At 29.3% G+C, this 26,788-nt stretch overlaps 1 protein-coding gene across 2 annotated transcripts in view; it reads left to right on the top strand.

Annotated features, from left to right (window-relative positions):
• Positions 1-26,788, top strand: part of path (solute carrier family 36 member pathetic) — a 337,200-nt gene that overhangs the window by 253,482 nt on the left and 56,930 nt on the right. For both annotated transcript variants that reach the window (XM_075373145.1, XM_075373144.1), the window contains one exon: positions 26,605-26,693. In XM_075373145.1, coding sequence (XP_075229260.1) covers positions 26,605-26,693 — 89 coding nt within the window. The remainder of the gene's footprint in view (positions 1-26,604; positions 26,694-26,788) is intronic.

The raw sequence follows: 26,788 nt of genomic DNA on the forward strand, positions 1-26,788 counted from the left end.
TAAACCTTTCAGTTTGAATGTCGGCAACTCGATCTCTTTTATAATAATCCTGCTTCACTGCCAGCGTGAACGAATATCAGCTTCGATCCTTTGGATACAGGCGTTTGTAGACTTTATTTTAGCCAGCGGTCCAACCATAACTTTTCCCGTGTGCGAGTGAATATAAGGTGCATCTGAAAAAATGATTGGTCTTCCTTCCCGTCTGTAAATCTTTATTTTCTTTAGATAATTTACTCGTTTAATAGGTATGTCTTGTTTTTCTACAAAAATGTTCCTTAGAGTTTCGTGACTCCAGATCTGGGTGTTCGGTTTTTAAAACGAATAATAACTTTCAATGTCGGCAGGGCTGTACGTTGTATGTGAAAATTGTATATGATATTTCGTAACGCGCATCTTTGGAAGTTGTCTATATTACTTTTCATTTTCATTCTATTACGAGTTTTTCCCGGCGTACTTAAATCTTCGTTTTCTCCCAGTTTATTTGATTCTGTTATCACTTTACGTAAAATGTGAACAGATATTCCATAAAGGTCTATTACGCTAGCTTGAATTTCTGCACGTACCATCGCTGGATTTTCTTCGACTAGTTCGCTGTAGACATTCATTATTATACATTTGCTTTGGCTTTTTAGAGGTATTCCTCTTCCTGGTCTACGATTGCATCTTGGATGAGGCATTAGGAGGATTAAATATTTAAAAATTCCGTTAATGAAACAAAATTAGTTTTGAAAAAACTTTTTACAAAAAAGTAGTTTGAAAAATACCGATTATAAACGCCAATAACAATGTACGGGCCAACTACACGAACGCAAGAAGGCAACTGAATTCCCGCTTCCACTCGGTCCTTGAACGCATCGCACTATCCCCCCTTCCGAACTAGCATTGCCCACACCACTTTACATGCCACTCTCAATCGAGTTTCTGCGCATCCGTGTGTTCACGCTTTCTTAATAATAGTTGTACATTCCGATTCGATAAGAAAGAAAAAATGAGTATAAAATCTCCCGTTTGCAAATCCAGTGAATCTCTGCCAATAAGTATAATTGTGAAAGAAAATACAAGAAAACGACAAACGGGAATTATTCACAGTAACGGTATAGCTTCTTATGAAAGGTCTGCGACTTTCCGTTCTCTAAAAAAACACTAACATGATAACTGGCAATACATATGCATTTTTCTTTATATTAAAGCTATTTTCGTTATTACATATTCAATTCGTTTAGATGTTTAACTCGCTTTTACATATTTTTAGTATTTATCATCTCGCAAAATGAATGCGCCAGTTTTATTCTTCTCCGACAGCAAGCCAATTTTTCGTTGGCTTTAAAATAAATTATGTTTCATTCATATTTAGTCAGATGACGTAGGCTACAGTCGGGGTAAGCTATCGGGGTTCAAAAAATACTAGGATGTATCAAAAGATTATTATGAAAAACTTTTAAAGAAATTTTAATATAAATTAAAATTAGAATATAATATAATTAAATTAGAATTAATTATAAACAGAAATAATTATAAGTCTTTTTTTGTGTATTACTATGATGAAGTGTATACACAGTAAAATTACAGCTGAATTACGATCAGCTGGTCTATGATAAGGTAATTACCAATTAAAATAATACACATATTATATTTATTATTAGTAAATACACATATATTTAATAGGTGTTTTTGCCGGGAAAATCGACAATTACAATTTCTTTTTAACCTCCTGGATCATCGTTAGGTATTGCATCAGAGGATGAGATGAATGACAAGTAGCGTTTGAAAATGCCATGCCTGACCGGGATTCGAACCCGGAAAAGGATTAAAACTACAATAATAAAATAAAAGTAACGTTAAAATAAAATATACAATATTATTATTTCCTAGGATGTGACGCACGTCTCTCGGCAATTTGAATTTGCGACGTAAAGAGGCATAACATGTGAAATCCACAAGGGTATGGTGCACAGTTGCATCTTACAAATGAAACAGCCCCGTGGCGAGTGAACTTTTTAATTTTTAAAATATCAGTTTTTTCGGATCCGGGACAAACAATTGTTTTTTGAGCTTCACACTTGTATTCACAATGTTTTACGGGTTTTGTATTATTCGTCCATTTTAGATTTCATAATGTTTTTATCATAAGGAGATTCACCAAAACTTTTAAAATGAAATATTTTTCCTTTGGTTTGGTGATTACGATATATACGAGGTGCGCAATAAAGTAATGAGACTGATTTTTCTTTGCATGATGTAGCAACCCTGCAGCTTGCGTAGGCACACCATCTTTGACCTTGGTCTATAAGCTACTTCTAGTCCAAGCGGCACATTGATGGGACTGCTCAGTCGTGAGTTGTGCTGTAATAAGTGAACACGTGTTTGTGTCTCTCGTCACAGAAATGAAACCGCAAAATATTGCGCAACGGTATGCCATTTATTTTTGCGTTAAATCGGATGAAAACGCGACGACAACTTACGGTAAGCTTCAGAAGGCTTTTGAACAGTAGGTTATGTCAAGAGCTCAAGTTTTTCGGTGGTATGAAATTTTTAGTGAAGACAGAACGAATGTTGAAGATGAAGACCGCAGTAGACGACCATCAACCTCACGGACAGATGTCAACTTGACCAGGGTGCGTGAAATCGTACGATCTGATCGAAGATTATCCGTGAAAATGATTGCAGAAGAACTCAACATCAATCGAGAAACGGTTCGTCTAATACGAGTATTAACTGAAGATCTTGGTATGAGAAAGATTTGTGCAAAAATGGTCCCCAAAAATCTCACACAACAACAGCGAGAAACACGGAAAAATGTGGCAGCCGATCTGTTAGAGCAAACGGAAATCAATCCAGATTTGTTGAGCCGTGTTATCACTGGTGATGAAGGTTGGTTTTTTCAATACGATCCAGAGACAAAACGCCAAAGTTCGCAATGGTGCTCAAAGGGATCATCCAGACCAAAAAACCTCGCATGTCAAAGTCAAAAGTGAAATGCATGCTTCTTCGATTCCAAGGGAATGGTTCATAAAGAGTGGGTGCTTCCTGACAAACAGTTAACCGATATTTCTACAAAGAAATTTTAGAAATACTTGGTAAACGAGTTCTTCGTGTCCGTGCCAACATGGCTGATAATTGGATTCTGCATCACGATAATGCGCCATCCCATACTGCTTTGTCAGTACAGCAATTTTTAACCTCAAAACAAATTTCAGTACTACCACAGCCACCTTATTCACCAGATATCGCTCCGTGCGACTTTTTTCTATTTCCAAGAGTCAAAACGGGGGTCAAGGGACACCATTTTCAAATAACACAAGATGTCCAAAAAGCTGTGACGAGGGTCTTGGAGGATATTACAGAAGATGAGTTCCAGAAATGTTATTATCAATGGCAGAAGCGCTGGAATAAGTGTGTACAATCAGAGGGGAACTACTTTGAAGGAGACAACACTAAACATGACTAAAACTGTAAGCAACATTTTTTTCACATCAGTCTCATTACTTTATTGTCGCACCTCGTATTTCAAGAACAGAAAAGAATATGTTAACAGAGAAAATATTCGAATTTTTTAAAAACAAGAAGAAAACTGATTCTCAGAATTCAAAAAAAGATCTAAGAGAAAAATAGATCCCCGAAAAAATATCCAGTAAAAAAAAAAAAAACTTAAAAAATTTGTAGGTTTCTGAACCAAAATCAAAATACCACGAATTATGATCCAGTGGTCAGAAGAAAGAAACAAAACATCAAATGATATTGGAAAAAGAGATGAATTCATACATCACAAACGCTTTATGTGGGAATATGGAAATTGAATTTTGTAGCGTATTAAAAATGCCATATCTGATTAGGATACAAACCCGCGGGACCTCTCGAGATGAAAGGCCGAGACGCCTACCATTCTGCCACGGAGAACGACCAATTAAAATTTATTTCTTACTTTTTAAGTTTATTTCTTCAAGTTAGATAATTTTCTAATATTAATTTCTATCTACGTCTGGCATCTTCATTGATGTATATACATCTAGCTGACATTTATTAAGTTTCGCTACAGTATGTCTAAAAAAAAAGGTTATTTCTGTAAGTTAATATTTAAATAAAAGATAAGTGTATTAAAATACATTATTCTATGTTATTAACAAAAGATATATGTATAAATATTTATTTATAACATATTTTAAAATACATTTGTTAAAAACCTTTTCCTTGGACTTTAAAATTAGGTTGCCAAGCTATTTGTTGTAACGTTATGCTGACATATATATATTTTTTTTTGTTTGTTAACTTTCTTGAATAAATTGTTATTACTTGGATCTTTCCTAGTGATAGACCTACTTTTTATTGTCCTATTTGTATGATTTATATATATATTTTTTTTTTCGACCTACCGCCCCACTAATCAGTTATTTGATGATATGTACGAAGGATAAGCATGCAGTTTTGTTTTACATTAATGTTATAGTGATTCAATGTAATCGATGCATCGTATTAATTACTCATGTTTTCTTAGCTGTTGTGAAATTGTTTTGTGTGTATTCTTTGATTTTCGTTAGTTAACTACAATTTTTAAGCGATTATTTTTCTTTTTATTTTGTTTTATAATTTATTAAAAGTAAATATATAAAAATATTGCAAAAAATAAAAGAGATTTATTTTTTACAATAATTTTATTTAATTTCATTTTTCTGTTAATCTTTATCTTTTCGAATTAATTAAAAAAAAATAAAATAATTAATAAAAATATTTATTTGTTTATTCATGTAAGTAATTACAGGATATTATCTCAATTAGAGCTATTGATAATGATTAATTTTTATAACTGGTAAAAAATTCTAACCTGGATCGAAATTCAAACTCAAATCTTTCAGATGAAAGCTGGAGATTCTTTACATTTTGCCACAGAGGCCGGTATAATAGTAGTACTGGTGGTTTATAATATCGAAAAAATAAAAAGGTTTGATCAACAAATTTTTTTGTTGACTTATTTTTTATTTGACAGTTGTTTTACTATACTAACAGTCGTATAATGTTTGGGCAACTTTGCTATGATGCTGTGTCATAATACAAAAATCATAGTAAAAATTTAATTATGCCATTATTATATTAACAATTTTTTTCTGCGGAAAATGTCTAAAAACTGCTTGGATGACATCTTACGTTTTTTACTTCCTTTTACAAAGTAAAGGAAGTATTGTGATCGCGAAAAATTCCGGTTTTCAGATTTCAACGGAAATATCCATTTTGATAATCCCTGAATCCACTTTCACTAGTTGCGGCGTGCGACTGAATTAAAGCCAAATAAAATTTGGATTAATGAAATATTTGGATCTTACAAGGGAAGGAACATCGATTCAAAACTTCATCTCCTTTTTATTTTTTTAATTAATTTTTTAACATTTTTTTTTTTAATTGAATATATTGATTTATTAATAATTATTAACCCGTGATTGTAAAAAAATTTTTACAATAAATATTATTCAATAATAACAATAAAAAAAATATATGGAAAAAAATCACAAGTTATTAGTGAAATAAAATTTGATGTACTTTTAAAAATGTGTATATGATTTAACTGAATAGGCATTATTACATATGGGTATATAATAGATTTGGTGAAACATCTGATTATTTAATATTAATTGAAAATTATAAGTTAGAATCGTATTATTTTTGGATTTTTTTGTTTAACTTTTGTTTAATTATTCTGTAATTTCTGTTTTATCTATTTCTAATTTTATCTACATTAAATTTAACTAAAGAGCGACTGAAAAATAGACTCTCACAAGAGCAATATATACACTGAGGCAGGCATACATTCCCGATCTTTAATAAATTGTAAAAAATTCTTATCTTTTAGTTCATTACTTCTCTGATATTGTTGGACAATATTCTCCCTAAGTCGGAGTTGATCATCATCATTTTGTTGAATTTGTTTTTTGTTGCCAGTTATTTAATTGCTTTTTGGTTTCATGTAATTCTTCTGATCGTAATTTGTAAACACAGTGTCTAGTTTGCAAATTTTCTCTCTTTATATTCATCATCCTCTCTCTTAATCTTTTTATTCTTTCTTTGGTCCTCTCTTGTTGAGTAAAGTTCTATTGCAGTACTCGTTTGATGCACTTCATCGTCCTACTTAATTCATCATTAACATGATGAATTTTTATTGGTGTGAAAATAAAAAAAAACCATTGTGTTTCAAGATAATTTGTTCATTAACTCTTTATTTGTCACTCTGGCCAGTACTAGTTTGATAATTTTAAAACAACTTATTTTTAAAACGCCCAAACATTTTTTTTTTTTAAGTAAAAGTGCTTTTCAAAATCTATGGGTTGTTTTGTGATAAATTTGATATCATTGAAGTATTATGTGCAACAAGAATTCGACTATAACAATTTGAAATTAAAAAAATGCTGGGGATGCATGAAGGTGGTACATTTAAAATTGTTTTACGAATTAAAAGGGTATCAAGTATATAGTATAAGTAAATTAATTCCATGTAGGTTCAATTCCTTTTTCTGAAATTGTTAAATTTTTTATAATGTAATATTGTTTGGTTCAAACGGTGTGTATCAATCAATTAAGTACACAAATGTTCTTTTTCAATTTAGAAAATAGTTTTAAATAGTCTGTCATGCTTCTCCATCATTATTTTATTTCAATTTCAAATTGTTATAATTGAATTTATGTTGTACTGATAAGTCCATCGATATCATATTAATAGTAAAACAATAATCACAGATCCTCTTAATGTGCTTCTTTTTTTATATATAAAACATTTTCTGGAATTTAAAAAATTATTTAATCGAATTTGTACTCGGCAAAGTGATGAAGAGTTTAGATGAATTACATGTTCAGTTATTATTTTGAAGCTGTCTAAATTTTACTTATTCAAAAATCTCCTGGAAATACAGTTTTTTCTACTTTCACTTCCAGAAAAATTGATATTTTAATGGTATAATTAAAATTTTCTATAAATTTTTTAATGGTACAATAACATGGGAGATCACTTCTCAGATATTAGAACTTAAATTACTAATTAATTTTTAATTTCACTTAATTTCATATGATTTTTATCATTAGCACCAGCTTAATTTATACGAAAATTTAATGAAATAATTTGAACTTAGAACCTTTGGTCAACTTTGGTCAAACACAAAATGGGCATTTTATGTTAGATCTAAGTTGATAATTCAATTTTTTTTACATATCTTTTTATTTACTTTTGAATTCAATTAATATTTTCAAAAAATAAATATTTAAAATAAATAAAATTATCATGCAGTATTTTGATTTTAAAATGAATCAAAAACTCAAAAATAATCATATGCAATAATTAAATGTTAAATTTTACGTAAAAAAAAATGATTTGTTTTTTGGATGCTGAAAAAGTACATACGACTGGAAAAAATTATAAACTGTAATTTAAATTATTTTTATAAAGTTAATTTTTGAAAACGAAGACAATATAACTAGAATTTTTAAACAATAAAAAGGATATTTTAAAGAGCATAGTTATTGTTCCCTATTTGGACAGATTGCAACATACAGATAAGAAAAAAAAAGATTTTTAAAACTATAAAACAGCTGCTTCTAACTTACAACAATATAAACGAAAAATAAGAAGTTCTTTTAAATTACAAAATAAAAATTTAATAACGTTATATAATTAATAATAAATAATTAATTATAAAAGTAATAAAAAATATATAAAGTTGATGTAACAAAAATTAATTTTTTTTTTTAAACAAATATTTTTCAGACAGCTTAATCATTTACTTATAAAATGGTTTATTACAAAGCAATTGTAGATAGTATATAAATACATCAACATATATATAGTATATTGTGTAAACATTTATAAAATATATTTTCATACAGGTTTATTGCAATTTTGTCTTAATCGATCAAGAATAAGCAGTTTAAAGGGTTATTATTCATTTTGGATAGCATATGTTGACCTAATTAAATTTAACATGTGGGTGTCACCTGCTGATATTTATCAACACCAGTGTCTACACTGGTTTAGACAGATGGGCTACAGTATTCATTTATTATTGTTACCGTTTGTTTAGTTTCATAAAAATGTAAATTGTAAGTTTTGTAATTTAAAAAAAAAATTGTTTTGTATTTTAATGGAGTACACGTTCAACCCATTTTTAGCAAACTTTGTTTTATGGAAATACTCGTAAATAGCATAATAACAGGAATTTAAAATTTATGCATCAGTAATTTTTCTTAAAATCAATCAACAAAATGTAATTTTTTATTTATTTTTTGTTATATTAATCTAAATGAAAACCTAGAATAAAAAAAAATGAAGTTATAAATATATATATTATAAAAAATATATATTATATTTGTTTTTGAAGCAAAATGTTTGTGATGAAATGTGTAAAAAACAAAGTATGCTTCCCCTGTAGAGTAGTGTATATAATGGATTTTTTAGTGATAGAAAGTTTAATTTTTTTATTTTTAATGATAGAAATTCTTTTTTGGAATCCAACGGTTACTTTTTACAATTTTTTTTAAAGTACACTTACATAATATTAATTTTTTAAGATTTCAAAAAATTTTGTATAGTTTGCAGAGAAATTATAAATATAATGTAAACAAACTTAACCTATACTCATTTCGCTTGCTAGTCACGGTTAGCGAGAGAAGTGAGTACAGGTTAAGTTTGATTAGATTATATTTATAATTATAAGTATAAGCAATAGAGCGCCTATATTGGACATCTGTATTTTACAAGTATTAAGTTAAAAAAAAAAAATTAATTGACCGATTTCAAAAATGTACTGAAAGTAGCACATTAACTTAATGCTGTATACTGTCTGCTTCCATCTTTTGTCTAATTGTAACGCATGTACAGCGCCTGAAGAAAATGCACCAGTCAAGAGGTACTTTCTTTGAGAGAGGCTAATAATGTGTAGGTCCTATGGGTAGTTCTATGGTGTGCAGAGTAAAAGTGTCACTTGTAGCACTGAACATCAATTTGATTTCAGGGAATTGCTTGCTCATATATGAAAGTATTAAAGTACATCTAACTAAGTGAAAAGTACAACGGGAAACCACTTCATTCATAACTTTTTACGGTAAATGTAGAATGGTGTGCTTCTTATATTTTAATGTAACGTCATTATTTTCAGGAGTGACTTTTGATTCTTATCAAATTCCTAAAATCATTAACGGTTATTGCACATAGTATGAAAAAAGCATGAATAATAAAAACAAATTAAAAAAAATGGCTGTCAGATTCCGAAAAAGTATCAAACAATAATTACATGTTCTTCTTATTCCTTATCATTTTTTAAAAATGTATATATTAAAAGAATTTTTTGAGGAGTTACAACAATGAAATAATCAGTGAGCTAGATAAGCGGGAAGAAACTTTGTTAATGGAAACATTGTTTCTTTTCTATATTACTGAAATTCTAAATGCTTCTATTTTTAATAGAAGCTCTCTTATATATAAGTTATCTTTTTTTTTGTTTTTAACTGTCCTCTAATTTGCTCTTGCTAACACATAAAAATTATAAATCTAGCATTAAAATAATGACTACATTACAAAGAATTAAACAAAATGATAAAAATTATTATTTTAAGTGTTTCGTTTGACATTTAAAATTTCTATTTTTTATGGCATACTGGTCAACACAATTTTTTTGAGAGGAAAGGAAGTGTGTGTTTCAGTACTGTATAATATTTTTCACACTAAATTAGAATATTTATTTCAAAATATTCACAACATGTAACGTTTTCAAGTTATCACCAGCTAAGTTACGGTTGGTTACGTGATGTATCAAAATGTTAAAATTTTAATATAAAGATATTTGAACATGTTAATATTTTTTTTAGTAAACATGTTTATTAATTTTTGATTTCCTGCAAACCTGATGTTGTAGACTTAATTACATGGTAATTTAGGAATTAAGGAATCATGTGAGAGTATAAAACTTATTTTGAAAGCTATTTAAGTATAATGAATTCAAAAGTTCTTGTTTTTTTTTTTAGTCGCCCATTATAATTAATACTTTGGCATATCTATGGTGTCCTTAAAGTTGTGTTATTCTCCTTAATCTGTTTAGTATAAAAGATTGCTGATTCTGGTATTTATGCAACGGTTGTGCTACCAATCAACATTACTTAGTTAAAGACCGGTCAAAAAGAGATCCTTTCACTACTAGGCATCAAAATTTTATAACACCCCCAGTTGTTAAGTCTTGTAGAGCTATTATCACATTTACATATTATATCACATTATTATATCACATTATTATATCACATTTACATATAAAACTGGTACTGATAAAGAATATTTTTTGAGAAAACATTAGGTAAAGTTGGAGAAGGTTTTAAATATTTAATTCAAGGTTTTATCATCATTAAGTGATAGTGGAAATATTTATTTGATGGAAGACATATTCAACGGATGTGAGATCAGAAAATTTATACAAAACTATGTATTTGATTGCAAATTGAACCCTATAGGACTACCATCATGAAAACCATTCAGAGACACTGTTCAGAGTTTTCTTGGAAACAAAAGAATGCTGAAAATAGTAATCTGTTAAGTTCTAAAGCTTACAAAACAACATTTTGTAACACACCAGCAGATTTTTCATGATCGTATGACCATCTGAGTAATTCCAACAAAAGCACATCAACTATAAGATAAGCAATAATAAAGTCTTAATTAAGCCCAAAATTAACAAGTATATAACAAGAAAACAAAAACACATTTCAGGTGTTAAGTTTTTGAATTAGTTCATATCTTTATTTCCAGTAATCCAGTAGAAATCATCCGGAAAAGTCTAGCTACTACCATTTAATAAATTGATCACCTCATTTTGACTGTATTCACTTTACTGAGGAGTTCTACATGAATATCTTTCAACATAGAACATACAAAAAAAATTGAAACATTCTCCTTCTTCTTTATGATTACAATTGTGGTATTAGTGTATGTAAATTTACTTAAATAAATTAGTTTCATTCTAGCCATAGATAACCAGTTATCTACAGACACTAACATCTACATAACCCACAGCAAGTCTGAGTGCTCTTTATACTGTAACTGCTGCTGACTATTCTGAATCGTACTACATATTTTTTCTAGCAATCTATTGATATTAAAATTCATCATATGAAACTTTGTTATTTCTAACTGAGAAAAATCCACTTCTTTTAACTTAGTCATTAAACATTTCTTTTCTTATTACCGCTTTTAATAAAATATTTGGATATCTGGTGTATCAAGTCATAATTTGTTGAATGTATTTTAGATGCAATGATATAACAAACGCCAGAAAATAGTATAAATTCCACTTTCGAAATTGGAATAGTTTGAAGAATTTTTAGGCAATTTTAAAGAAACTCTATTTTTAATAATTTACATTTCAGAAATTATAAAAATAAATAAAATATAATTATGTACTTGAATTTTGTACAAATTGGTGTTAATTAAACTGAAAAATTACTTTTGAAATTTACTTTAAAATCCTTTTAAATACTGAGAAATCTTCTGTTTGTAAAATTCATCAGAAGTTATTTATTATATATTTATTTCATTTATCTAGATAAAGATGAGTTTATCTAGATAAAGTAAAAAGAGTTACTTTTATACGGTTTTGAATATTAGGATACCGGTGTTCTTTGATGTTTGGATTTCAACTAACCACACATCTCAGAAATGGTTGACCTGAGATTGTACAAGTCTACACTTCAGTTACTCTCATACATATCATCATTCATCCTCTGAAGTAATACCTGAGGGTGGTTCCCAGAGGCTAAACAGGAAAAAAAATGTATGTGTACTTAGAATTTGGAATCTCCCACGTTGTGAAGAGGAAGTTTTTCGATTTTTGCAGGAAAAGGGTATTCTTCCGAATGGATGCAAACGTGCCAAAGAACATGATATGACTTTGTATTTTAGTGAAGGAGTCATTTGGCGATGCAACAAGAAAAGTTTCCGCAGTAAAAAACGGTAGGCGCACAGGTAATTGGATGAAAGGCAGAAAAATAAGTTTTCTGAATGCAGTTCGTTTTATTTATGCCTGGGCTTATGAAATGAGTTCTTTCAAATGATGTTCACGTGAGCTAGATATGAGCAGTCATACGTGTAATGAGTGGAACAAGTATCTTTGTGACGTATGCGTTTCACGATTAATAAATCAGCCTGAAAAAAATAGTAGGTCCAGGTAGAATAGTTGAAATAGATGAAATTCTATTCAGTCGACGAAAAAATCAGGTTGGACGAGTTTTTTCCCAACAGTGGGATTTCGGGGTAATTTGTCGGGAGACGAGCCAATGTTTTATAGTTGAGGTTTCCAACAGATCCTTCAATATTGTCTCGAATGAAATCCTACAGCATGTGAAATATGGTAAAATTCTGCATTTTGACTCGTAGAAAATATATATAAGAAAATTGAACCGAAGAAGCACGGTTACCAGCACTTCACTGTCAATCACAACTATAATTTCATTCATCCCACACAAAATGTAACAAGATTATGGGGTTTTTGGAAACTGAGAAATAAAAAACATAGAGGCCCTGCCAGTCACCATATAGAGTCGTATTTTCCTGGGTTTATGTAGCGGCGAAAACATACATCCAACGATGTATTTCAATAAATTAATGAAATGAAATTATATATACTTTTCATTTTAAAAATAATGTGTGTATGTAATTTAATAGTTGTACAAGGATGTCATGTGGTATTCACGTCAAATTTTTTTTTAATTGGTGTGAAAATAAAAAAAATCATTGTTTTTCAAGATAATTTGTTCATTTAACTCTTTATTTGTCACTCTGGCCAGTACTAGTTTAATAATTTTAAAACAACTGATTTTTAAAACGCCCAAACATTTTTTTTTTTTAAGTAAAAGTGCTTTTCAAAATCTATGGGTTGTTTTGTGATAAATTTGATATCATTGAAGTATTATGTGCAACAAGAATTCGACTATAACAATTTGAAATTAAAAAAATGCTGGGGATGCATGAAGGTGGTACATTTAAAATTGTTTTACGAATTAAAAGGGTATCAAGTATATAGTATAAGTAAATTAATTCCATGTAGGTTCAATTCCTTTTTCTGAAATTGTTAAATTTTTTATAATGTAATATTGTTTGGTTCAAACGGTGTGTATCAATCAATTAAGTACACAAATGTTGTTTTTCAATTTAGAAAATAGTTTTAAATAGTCTGTCACGCTTCTCCATGATTATTTTATTTCAATTTCAAATTGTTATAATTGAATTTATGTTGTACTGAGAAGTCCATCGATATCATATTAATAGCAAAACAATAATCACAGATCCTCTTAATGTGCTTCTTTTTTTATATATAAAACATTTTTTGGAATTTAAAAAATTATTTAATCGAATTTGTACTCTGCAAAGTGATGAAGAGTTTAGATGAATTACATGTTCAGTTATTATTTTGAAGCTGTCTAAATTTTACTTTTACAAAACTCTCCTGGAAATATAGATTTTCTACTTTCACTTCCACAAAAATATAACATGTTAGTCAGAAAAATTGATATTTTAATGGTATAATTAAAATTTTCTATAATTTTTTTAATGGTACAATAACATGGGAGATCACTTCTCAGATATTAGAACTTAAATTACTAATTAATTTTTAATTTCACTTAATTTCATATTATTCTTATCATTAGCACCAGCTTAATTTATACGAAAATTTAATGAAATAATTTGAACTTAGAACCTTGGTCAACTTTGGTCCAGCACAAAACGGTAATTTTGTGTTGGGACCAAGTTGATAATTCAATTTTTTTTTACATATATTTTTCTTTACTTTTGAATTCAATTAATATTTTCAAAAAATAAATATTTAAAATAAATAAAAATATCATGCAGTATTTTGATTTTAAAATTAATCAAAAATCAGAAATAATCATATGCAATCAAAAATTAAATGTTAAATTTTACGTAAAAAAAATGATTTGTTTTTTGGATGCTGAAAAAGTACATACGACTGGAAAAAATTATAAACTATAATTTAAATTAATTTTTGTAAACGAAGACAATAAAAAGGATATTTTAAAGAGCATAGTTATTGCTTCCTTTTTGGACAGATTGCAATATACAGATAAGAAAAAAAAAATTTTTAAAACTATAAAACATCTGCTTCTAACTTACAACAATATAAACGAAAAATAAGAAGTTCTTTTAAATTACAAAATAAAAATTTAATAACGTTATAAAATTAATAATAAATAATTAATTATAAAAGTAATAAAAAATATATAAAGTTGTTGTAACAAAAATTAATTTTTTTTTTAAACAAATTTTTTTCAGACAGCTTAATCATTTACTTATAAAATTGTTTATTACAGTGCAATTGTAGATAGTATATAAATACATCAACATTAGTAGCGTATTATGTAAACGTATACTAATATAAAGAAATATTAGCAATATTTACAAGTATTACCCAAATTTGTCCACCGGAAATTTGAATAAATTTCAATTTATTCAATTTGTAGTTTTTTCTTTCTACTTTATTCTTAACATCATAAATTTACAGACCTATAACCTTACAACCATAGTAGAGCCGTTATAATACATAAGTACCAAAAAAATATTCTTTCTTACTACTAGTTTTATATTTAAGGAAAAAGAGCTCTTAAGACTTAACAAGGGGGTTTGTTTTAAAATTTTGCTGTCTTGTAGTGAAATGATCTCTTTTTAACCAGCTCTAAACTAAGTAATGTACATTAGTATAACCATTCCATAAACTCCAGAATTAGTAGAATTTTACGAGGGGTGTCACTAAAGTAAAAACCGCTGGGAAATTTCTCTCCTTAAACTTGGCGAACCTGTGTCGTTCATGGCCAGGCTAGCAATGTACACCTGCATTGTTGTCTGTAAGTTGTCCCGTTGTAGTATCTTTGATTATATACGAGTTATTACGTTATAAAATGAATAGGAAAATCTATGTTGCCGCCGATTGTGAAATACGTGTTTTTAACCATCAAAACGTTACGGCTGAAATTCATTGACAGTTGGTTGCTGTGTAAGGTGATAATGGAATGAATGAAAGAAACGTCAGAAAATGATGTGAAAGGTGTAGAAATAAAAGAATTAATGTGCACGATGAATCATTTTCGGGTAGGCCCTTGATAATCACCGAGGATTTGTTGAAACGGGTCGATGATGAACTTAGAAAACGATTTCGGACCTGGCCCTTTTTGTTCCTGATGTTTCAAGAGGTGTTATCGGTCGCATTGTTCATGACCATTTAGGCTTCAGAAATGTTTGTGCACATCGGATGCCACACGTCGTAACAGAACGTCACAAAGAAACCGAATGGAATCCAAAAGGTGATGAACTCCTTAATTGAATTGTTACCGCCGATGAAACGTGGATTCCGTATTACACGCCAGAGAGAAAACGGCAGTCAAATGAATGTGGTTATCCTTAATCACCAACCAGACCAACAAAGGTCAAGCCACAGCTATTTGGACGCAAACTGATGGCCACAGTCTTTTGGGATCGGTTTGGCATACTGCTGTTTGATTTCGTGCCGCGTGGAACGACTATAAATGCAGAAGCCTACTGTGAAACTCTACGTAAGTTACGGCGCGCCATTCAAAATCGGCGATGTGGGCGGGTGACCAACGGCGTCGTCTTGCTGCACGATAATGCACGTCCACATTTTACGGGTCCGGCACGTAACGTGATTTACTGAGAACATTTGGATGGGGAATTTACCATGACGTACCATATAGTCCGGACTTAGCTCCTACTAATTACCATTTGTTTGGGAAATTGAAAGAATTTTTGAGTAGTTACCGATTCGCGGATGACGAGGAACTTAATAATGCTGTTAATCAGTGGCTAAAAGGTCTGGAGGCAGAAAAATACAAGGGTGGGTATATTGAAGCTGGTATATCGTTTCGATAAATGTCTTATAATTCATATGGCGATTATATAGAGAAGTAGTATAAGGTATGTTCGAGAAATAAAAAATATTTATAAAGTTCTCAGAATAATTTTTTTTACAATGAAACTGTCTATACTTTAAAGATAACCTCTTGCATAAAACCACTTTAAAGATCGAGAAGAATAATGACAACATAAATACATTGGTCATACTTTCAGGTGACCATAAGTACGCCATAACTATTCATTATAACGGGTAAATCATAAAAACGAGAGCTTTTTAATTTCATCTATAAATTTTCCAAATTATCGTTAGTTTCGTTAAAATATTTTTTAAAGGCACGCACGTAGTTATTCGTTTCACTGCTCCATAATGACCGCGAGTGGCAAGGTTGCCTCTGCGTAAAGTAGTGTTGCCAATTGTACATGGCTGCGAAAGTTCCCATTTTTTGTGTCGCCTTATTTAAATGGCTTTACGGCCTACAATATTAGGTTTATAGGAAATCTAAAATTGAATAAACATGTTCACTAAAACAATATTAACTTCTTCGTATATTTTTCTTTTATATTAAAATTATAACAATAGAACACGTAACTTAGATGGTAATAACTTGAAATAATGACATGATATTGTATTTTGAATAAATATTTTGATTTTAGCGTGAAAATTATTGTATTAATTGTGTCGACACACATGTAATCTTTAAAAAAAATATAAAACCCTATTTGTTCAAACATTTACCAATATTAGAAAATAGTTTTTTTTTATAATTTCCTTTTAATTTTATTAAAAGCTAATTAATTTTGGTACCTAATGCCACCTCTTACGTATTAACGCCACTGCAGCTACAGCTTTATTTAAAAACAAAGTAGTCAATCGAATTTCGGTGGATTAACATTAAGCATCGATTTCAGTGCTATAACATTAAGGTTATATTATTAATAAGCTGTATATATTATGCATATTAATGTTAATTATAAGAGGTTAGCGAGCGTAGGTTATATTTAGTTAGGATATTTTGGTATACGTATGATCTGTCAGTAAACGAAGTCAACATAACCTAAACAGCAGCTGTAGCTGCGATGGCGTTAATACGTAAGTACCTTAATTTTTCTTTCAAAAAATTGTTCAACAATTTAAATGGGCATCCAGTTTTATATTTTAAATAATTCTTTGTTTGTTCTTTGGAAGAAGTTTTTAAGTATCTTATAGTTTACAGATCTATTTTAGTAACAGTTTGTCGTAACTGTTTCTTCGTATTTTTATAATTCATAATATTTTTTTAAAGTGGGCTAAAATGTAAAATAATTGAACAAAATAAATATTTTATCATTAGATAATAACCTGTTGAGTATAAATAAATTAGACTAGATTACATGATATAGAATTTACAATCTAAACTTAATTTTGAATTCGATTTTTATTATTTACGGAAAACAATTTAAATATGTAGTTTATTTAGTGTTTTTTGAATTGCCTTTTCTAGCTGTACACTTTTTTCGTAACCCAAAGTTTTCGGTAATTGTGAGCCTGAACGTCCTCAATTTAATCTTTTTCAAATTGAAGTATATAGAAATAAATGTTATATAATTAATAAAAATACATGTTTCAATAATCGGAAGAGTGAAATTACCTTATTATTCTTCATCGGGATTTGTAATAGCAGTAGTGTTGTTATCAGCTGTTTTGGGCAACTTCATCGTATAGTCAGGATACAATGAAGCAAATTATATACATATAATTTGTATATTTAACGTTAAGTAGACGTAGTTAGCGAGCGAAGCGAGCGTAGGTTATGTTTGGTTAGGTTATATTGATATAATGAACGGTACGTCGTTACACGGAATCATAATAATCTAATCAAACATAGAACCTACGCTCGCTTCGCTCGCTAACCTCGTCTGATTAACGTTAAAAATAAAATTTGTATACAATAAGTTATATGTATTGGTGATTTAATTTTTATATACGCAAACAATCGGATTTCAGTAGAGGTTAACAACGCTGTTGCCATTACAGATTCTGATGAAGAATATGAGGTAATTTTACTATTCCGAATTTTGAAACTTTTATTAATCATATAGACTTTTTATATTAATTATATAACATGGTTTTCAACATATTTCAGTTTGAAAAATATTACGGTTGAGGACGTTCAGGTTTACAATTACAAAATTTTCTTTAAGTACTTATTAATTTTTTTTGTTAATATTATTTATAGTAAAGAAAATATTTTTATAGCTACTTATAAACAATCTATTATTAATTGGGTTCAATGATAATAACAGTTAATATTAATAATACGTACTAAAATAATAATAATTAACATTATATCAATATATTAATTAATGTAAATTATGTGAACAATGAACTTGCTATATAGACATTTATTTTCGTCGTGTTTGTTTATAGAAGATAATCAAATAATTGTCATTTTCATTGATAAGTAACAAATATGTTAATTTTTAATCAAAAATAAACAATTTTCGTTTATTTGATTTATACTTTATTGTCCTAAGAAGGTATTATTTTACACAGTATTTCCCTATTGCAAAATTTTTATAGTGTTTTTCTATTTTTAAATTATTTTGTTAAAAGTGTTATTAAAGTCTATTTATGACTGATTTTTTAAAAATCTTAACATTTAATTAATTATTATTATTATTAGTGAATTTTTTGCAAAGTGTTTTTATTAATGGCCCCTTCAAAAATACGTGTTGTGGATTCATCAACACCACTTTTATACAAGGTTTGTTGTAATCTTTATTATTATTATTTTCTTTTATAAGTTTTTTTTAATATTATTATTGAATATTTAATATTAATCTTTGATTTTTTTACATACTTACAGAATACTTTATTTCCGTGATCACTGTTTTGTTGGTTCATGTTGTGCTCGTATTTTATATCCAAAAATATTCACACGTAACTAACTGTAACGTTATATTTATTGTAAACCACATTTTCACTGTTAACAATTACAATATATTTAATTATATAAAAATATATTCTCTAAAATAAATAAACACATTCAAGAACAATTTACTACTCCGACTAGTTTATGTTTATAACAAAATACTCGTACACTTTCTTCTTTTTTTTAGACGTAAAACCACTTATTTCCTTACAGTAATTGTTATTAACTTTTACAGTTCATCGCTATTCTCGAGATATTCGTTGCCGAACAATATTACTGTACATATTTGAATTATTACACTAATTTACATTTTTAATTAAGGATGACGTCACACCATCCTAACCTATAACTTCTTTTAGCCTCCGGGAATTACCGTCAGTTATTACTTCAGAGGATGAAAGAGTATTATACGTATGAGTAGTATAGTCTTGTACAGTCTCAGGTCGACCATTTCTGAGATGAGATGTGTGGTTAATTGAAACCCAACTACTAAAGAACACTGGCATCCACGATCTAGTATTCAAATCCGATCCAAACCTGTACAAACATTGTATTTTGTCACGAAAGACATCAACTTAAGATTTATATATATATTTTTTTTTTTTTTTTTTTTTAATAATTCTTAACATAATTTTTTTTAATTTAATATAATTTTATTTAATAACGAGTGATTTTAATTATGTTTCAAGGAGTAAAAATAATAAAACGTTAATATCAATTACAATTTGTTTCATTGTTGATTTCTGCTCTGCCTAATACTAGGATGACGTGAATTAATCTGATCGATTTCAGTCTTATCGATTTACAATAATCGTTGAAGTAAGATGGTTTAATTTTGTAAATAGCTTGTCTTGAAGGAATAAATTATATATCATCGGTAATTTAAAATTTAATGAATACACATTATGTGAAAAATAATGAAAATTTTAAAATTTAAAAAACCCTTTTCGCTATTTAAGTAGTGTTAAAAATCGAACGATTTTGTTTTGAGTAGATAATAATTTAGTAAAAAGAAATAGAGCAAGATTTTGTAAAACTGCATGTAATTGACATAGTGATATTATTAGATATGAAATACGCTGTCGACTGTAATTTACTGACGCATACTTTATACTTAATACTTATAATACTTATACTTAATAATACTTAATACTTATACTTAATACTCTATACTTTATACTATTTTTCGGGTTTTACAGATGATTGTTTAACGATCAAAATATTTTAATTATACCTTTTTCAGTTTATAGAATGCAAGTAAACAAACTGCGCGTGTGAGTGTTAAGGCGGCCGATTCATAAGAATCTCCTGTAAATCCTGATGCATAAGAAACCACGCGATATTATATTCTAAATTTAAATGAATTAAGACATTTTATTTGAGTTTTTTAAGAGTTATGAAATCGTAAATTGTCCATTAACAGTATAATTTCACTAATATCTTAGATTAAATTTCTTTTACAAATAATAAATTCAGTTCTTTTTTCCTCATCTGATTGTAAGAAATCCGTGTGGTTTCACACAGAAACAACGGAAAACTCAATTTTGTTTTCTTATATCATTCAGTTCCCAAAAATTTGGTTCAATCATTTTATACAGTTTTACCATTCCTGCTGGCCTGTTTTATCGATGGCTTTTAAGCATAAATCTTTTTATCAGATATTTTAAAAGCAGTATTTTCTCACGCTACGTATTTTTTAATTTGTCTCCAAATTAACTCAATCGGGTTGAGTAGACAATAATAGGGAGTTAATCGAAACACGGTTTTTTTGCCAATACATCTTGTTAACTCGTAAAAATTTTATACACATAAAATTGTTTTTTTTTACGCGAAACCCTTTGCAATAATCGGTCCTTAAGTTCATCTTCTTCAAAAATCATTACTTGCCACATTTTAATATCATTTTTTTTTCCAACACACGGCTGGAATTATTCCCTTTTTATATGTATGATAAGGGGCGTTGTCGTAGACAATAACCGAATTATCTTCCAGAGGAGATTATACATCGCTAAACCATTTCTCGATAAATAAAATTCATATACTTTTTTACAAATCGCGTTTTTATCGGAATCCTCAACTCTTTCTTCAATTGATCTCCTGGATTTCGTGTTTTTAGGAAACCGTAATTCATTAGTAGATTCAAAAACGACCCTTTATGTTAGCAGTTTATTAACGACATCAGAAATCAACACCGTTGGATTACTTTGTAATTCGCTTTTGTAAACATTTAAAATGATGTTTCTTCCGCATTACTTAAGGGCTTTTTTCAGAGGGATATCAGTAATCGTGTACTATTATCAGTTGAGTCGGTATCAGACATGTTGTAACTCAAGTCGGACAGACACAAATCCAGGAATATGCTACACTCACATTCCAGTAAACTAAAAAAAATTGCATTATATTAACTTTAAATAACATTACAGTAAATAAATAAGTAACAGAAACACAAAAATTGGATACGAGAACAAACGAGTGATCATATGAAAGAAATAAGGGTTTTATAGAACTGAGAAGACAGCGTTAGAGCGATTTATTATTTTCGAAATTAGTTTATTAACAGTTCAGTACGGGTTTTTTTGTCCCCCCCCCCGTTCTTCCTAGGAGTTAGAGGAAGAGATTTGACCAGATTTTTTTTTATAGTTTCATGCTGTATTTGACCATGAATTAGTAGAAGATTTAATACGAACGTGATGTAAATGAACGGTTATCATCCGTTTAATAATCTTGACCAATGTTACTACTTTTTTTAATATGAAAAAAATAACGGTAATCTTCGTTGACAAATTCAAAATGGTCGTTTCAATTTTTCAATCTTAAATGTCTTAAGAATTATTAGATTTATCAAATTGTTTTGTATTATAAAAATTATGAAGCATTCTTTGTGAACAAAACGACATCTTAGTCGTAAAAATCCAACGACAAACAACAGAGTTATTGCAAAAAGTAGGTCTAAACCGATATAGCGGCCATATTGTTTTTTTATTATCTTGACTCATTTAATAACTAAATCAAATTTTCTGATTAAAATTGCTAAAAATTCAACATTATGGATATTTAATAGTAATTATTGTCAGAGTTAGCCTAGAAACAATTAATTCTCAGTAATAAAAACTGTAAAAATCAAAACAGGTTATTCAAACAAATTTTGAAAATGAAATAAAAAATATTTAAAATACATATTCTAACAAATTCTATTATTAAAAAAGGCTATAAATAAGAATTCTATGATAATTGCAACTGAAACAGCTGGTTTTTTACTTTTTTTTTCTTTTTTTAACCTCCGGGTCCACCGATAGATATTGCTTCAGAGGATGAGATGAATAATTTGTAGCGTGTGTGAAAATGCCATGCCTGACCGGGATTCGAACCCGGGACTTCCGGATGAAATGTTTTTTTTTTACTTCCATTGAATTGTGATATCTGTGCTCGGAATTTTGGAAAAAAATTATGTTTTTTTATTGAAAATTGTCATTAATCCTGTCATTTAAAATGAATCAGAATTATGCGATTAATGAACTCGCTGTTATGCATTTTACATACGATATTCCCAATGGCAATGCGAGGGAGACAAAACAACTTTACTAAGAAAAGTATCCAAACCGCCGTCAGCCAGATAAAAGTTATTTTCACGTCTTCATGCACGTTTAAGTGAAACTGGTAGCTTTAAAGCCGTCACATTTGGTAATGGTAGACCTAAAAACAGTTTTAAAACCGCAGGTAGAAGGAAGGATTTTGAACAGGTTTGCGCAGGATCCAGAATTATCGTGCATAAGAGTTGCTATCCGAGAAAATATATCTCGTTATACAGCATGGAATATTTTACACTCGTAATTCTTCTACCAGAAGGTAACCAATCAAGGATTGTAATCAGTTGGTGGTTAATTAAAAAGTGTGCTTATAACCCGGAATGGATAGCTAACACTTTTTTTACAGACTAGGCGTCTTTCAGTAAGGATCGTATAAACAACTTCCACAGCCAATATGCTTGTTGTGAGGAAAATCCTGATGCAGTATTTCAAGAAGGAAATCAACACAGGTTTTCTCTGAACGTTTGGGGACCAATCTACATGGATAAGCTAATCGGCCCTTTCTTTATGTCACATAGATTGACAGGTGACTCATATTTGTAATTTATAACAAATGATCTACCTGAACTTGTAGAGGACGTTCCTTTGGAAAGCACAGTGAACATGTATTTCATGCATGATAGTGCGCTTGCCCTTTTTGCAATTGGCATCAGAAAAAAATTAACACATCATTTGGTCGATCTGGTCCCATTCGTTGGCATGCACGATCCCCAGATCTGAGCCCATTATCTATGGGTTCAGATATTATTATCTACGGGGACTTTACATGTCCCCATAGATGTTTATTCATCTCCAATTGTCGATGTTTATCAGTTGGAGGATAGAATTTTTCATTCTTTTCAAACAATTAGGGAGAACCCAGGAATTTATGAGCGTGTCACTAAACATGACTAAGTCACGTTTTTGTGGAACTAAACGTCTGGATTGTTATGTTAGAATGAATGGCGGTCACATTGAACATTTTGTTGTGATTCTCATCACAAAACAAACAAAATTTCACATAATCTTACAATAATTATTATTAAATATCCATAATATTGAATTTTTAGCAGATTTGATTTAGTTATAAAGTGAGTCACAAAAATAAAAAAAACATGATGGCCGCCATATCGGTTGAGGTTTACTTCTTGCAATAACTCTGTTGTTTGTCGTAGGATTTTTACTACTAGGTGTCGTTTTCGTTACAAAAAAATGCTTCATAGTTTTTATTAATACACCACAATTTGATAAATCTAATAATTCTTAAGATATTTAAGATTGAAAAATTGAAACGACCGCCATTTTGAAATTTGTCAACGAAATGTATCGTTTTTTTTCCTATTAAAAAATGTTAGTTTAAAATAAACTACAAAACTTTATTGCGTTCTCTCCAACCGAACTTGAAAAATATTATTTTTCTTAAAAAACAGAAAATTGCAGAAAGACAGAAAAATATGCATTTTCTGACTTATGTTCATTGGACATTTTTTTCTTCAATATGTTAAGTAGACTCGCTTCATAGAGTTCGGCCTCATATTTTAAGCAAACTCTGTATAAAAATCGAAACTTTGTGGTGATATTGTACATCGCACGTCGTTAAGTGTCGATTAAACATGCTTGTAGAGGTGTCGATTTGTATTCCACGAGTTCCAGAACTCCAAGCGAAGTGGACCGTCTTCTGGCTGTTTATGATAAAGATAAAACTTATTTTTTTTAAGTGTCCTCCAAACCATCGATTGTGAAACTCCGAAACTTAGAAAGTCATCGTGTACTGACGCTTGGACTGCGCTGTACCTCATCGATAATAGTTTCATCAATAAAAGCGTCGTGTTGCGCAGATCTTTCGTAGGTGGTACGAATACTAGATGGCGAATCTGTTTCTTGAAGGTTGCAAAAAGTTGAGCTAATTGTTTTAGGATCTGGAATCCTGCGTTTGAGCAAACGTATTTCATATTCTACTGCAGCAGATGTAGCATTACCATTACGCACACCCAAAATGAATATCATATCAGTGTATTCCTCTGTTATAAATAAGTACGGCATTACTTCAATGGCAAGCTGATCACGTTCAATCTAAAATTCACAGAAAACCTTCGCTAACGACAGCACAGTTCGCAGTAAGTGATGTACTTATGTACCTTACAGAATCATTTAAGCACTAATACAGTATTGCGCATTGTTGATCAGCTGTTGTTATTTTATCGCCTACTTTGAAAGAATAAGTTTTCAAATAATTTATTGTATTTCTGTCATTAATAAAAAAATTATTATCTTAGTAATTTCTATTTTACAGTTGTGTAATTTCAATTTTTTTTTTTTTAATTTTTTAACAGTAAATTTTGTTTTTACAAATTTTTCACATCATCAAAAAATTTGATTTTGTCTTACATTAAATAAGTAGTACTTTTCTGAAAAATGTGGTGAAGAACTGTTTCTAAATAAAATTCGAATTTTTTTGACGTGTTTTGTTTATTTAACTCATGTTGAGAATTAAATTTTCTATAAGTTTTGTTCAAAAGTTTTATGTGTTTATTACCCATTTAATCAAGTTATTCTACGTTAAATATATTAAAAAAAAAAACGGATTTTTTTTACCTTAATTTATTAGTTTTACTCCAGATTACTCAAAAACTACTGTCGATACTGTTCCGAGACGTGATACATTCAATTTTTTAGGTATATTTTTGACCTGAAAAATAACTAAAATGTATGGAAAGTTTATTTTCCATAAAATTATTTATTATCATAAGAAATCATTAATTTTGTTCTAAAAAACGTCCTAAAAATTTCAGTGTGACCTCATTTCACCGGGGTAGCTGAAATCTGAGCGAAATCTTTCACTAGTCTAACTCGGAAACGAAGAATTTTAGGACATATGTTTACATGAATTTTTCCCATTATTTTTACGAGTAGAGTAGATTATGAAAATCCCAGAAGAACTTCGTGATACAATTTTCTACTTTAACAGGCTGTCAAATCGCTACAAAAAATTTTTTCCCATTTCACTCCGATGGTCTCTGGTAACAAAAAATTTTTTTAATTTATTTTAAATTTAAATCCATCTCGCAAGTTCCAGTTGCATTTAAAATGTAAAACTCTTTATTTCTTAATAGCTCTTGGTGTTTAATAACTATTGAAAAAAAATTAGCCAACATTTTCACGCCTTCCTAGAAAAGTACAACTGTTTTAAATATTTTTCATTTTTTAAATATCAAAAGTGAATTGAATAACTTGATCGGCGTAGCCGGCAAAGTTATGAAATTCATTGCCGGCTTTATTTCTCTACTTGAATAGTTACTCCACTCTCAAAGTTTACCTTTCAATTCTTATATATTTTTTCTTACATACAAGCTGAAAAAAAGTAGAGGACAGAATACATCTTTAATTTTTTTTTTTATTCTGAGCTTGTTCTCTTTTATGTAATACCTTCTTATCATTGCTACCTTAATTGTTTTAAAGTTATGTGTAGATCTTCTTTTCCAACATTTAAGTAATGCAGGCCTCCATGGCGCGAGTGGTAGCGTCTCGGCCTTTCTTCCGGAGGTCTCGGGTTCGAATCCCGGTAAAGTATATCATTTTCACTCACGCTACAAATCATTCATCTCATCCTCTGATGAGATGACCTCCGGGTCTAACGGTAGACCCGGAGGTTAAAAAAAAAACATTTAAGTAATTTTATTTAGAATATAAAATAAATTTTCATTTTATATTACAAAATTCCTTCTTATTTTTAAATACTATGTATGTAGATGGCTTTATGAATTTTAAATTTGTCTTCGTGGATTAGTCTGAGGAGCAAAATGGCCTCCTCTTATAGCCATACTCTTTACGAAATTGAAATGTTCCTTATTTAGTAAATTTCATGGAATAATAATTTTTTTTATGTCCAGGTCTTAATTTTTAATATCTACCGTAAAGCAACATTTCAAAGGCTTCTCTTTCTTTGTTTTTCTGTCATATGTGTTTCTCTACCGTAAAGTGCTACATTCTATACAAATATTTTGAAGAATTACATTTTAATTTTTAGGTCAATATTTTATATCAGTAGAAATCTTGTATGAATCCCCTTGTTTGTATCAATCTATTATAGGAGTATATTTATTTAAAATTATTTTACATTACACAGATAAATTAATTTATAAATTTGTATCTACTTATTTATTAACTGCCTTTAATCTACAATAATTACAAATAGTAATAGTATTGATTTTTTAATTTCTTTTTTTCACAGCCTGCCAACGGTCAACAGAATATGACCGAATTGGATTCGTTCTTACCCCAGGATGGATCAAATATGAAAGATGGTGTACAACACGGGAAGTAAGTATATTATTTGTAATAATGATAAAATTTATAATAATTAAAAATCCTTGCGCCGAACTGCGCAAGAAGACCGACTTTCGTTACTTTATTTT

Source organism: Lycorma delicatula, chromosome 8 (genome assembly GCF_047948215.1).
Source record: "Lycorma delicatula isolate Av1 chromosome 8, ASM4794821v1, whole genome shotgun sequence".
In the NCBI taxonomy this organism is placed as follows: domain Eukaryota; kingdom Metazoa; phylum Arthropoda; class Insecta; order Hemiptera; family Fulgoridae; genus Lycorma; species Lycorma delicatula.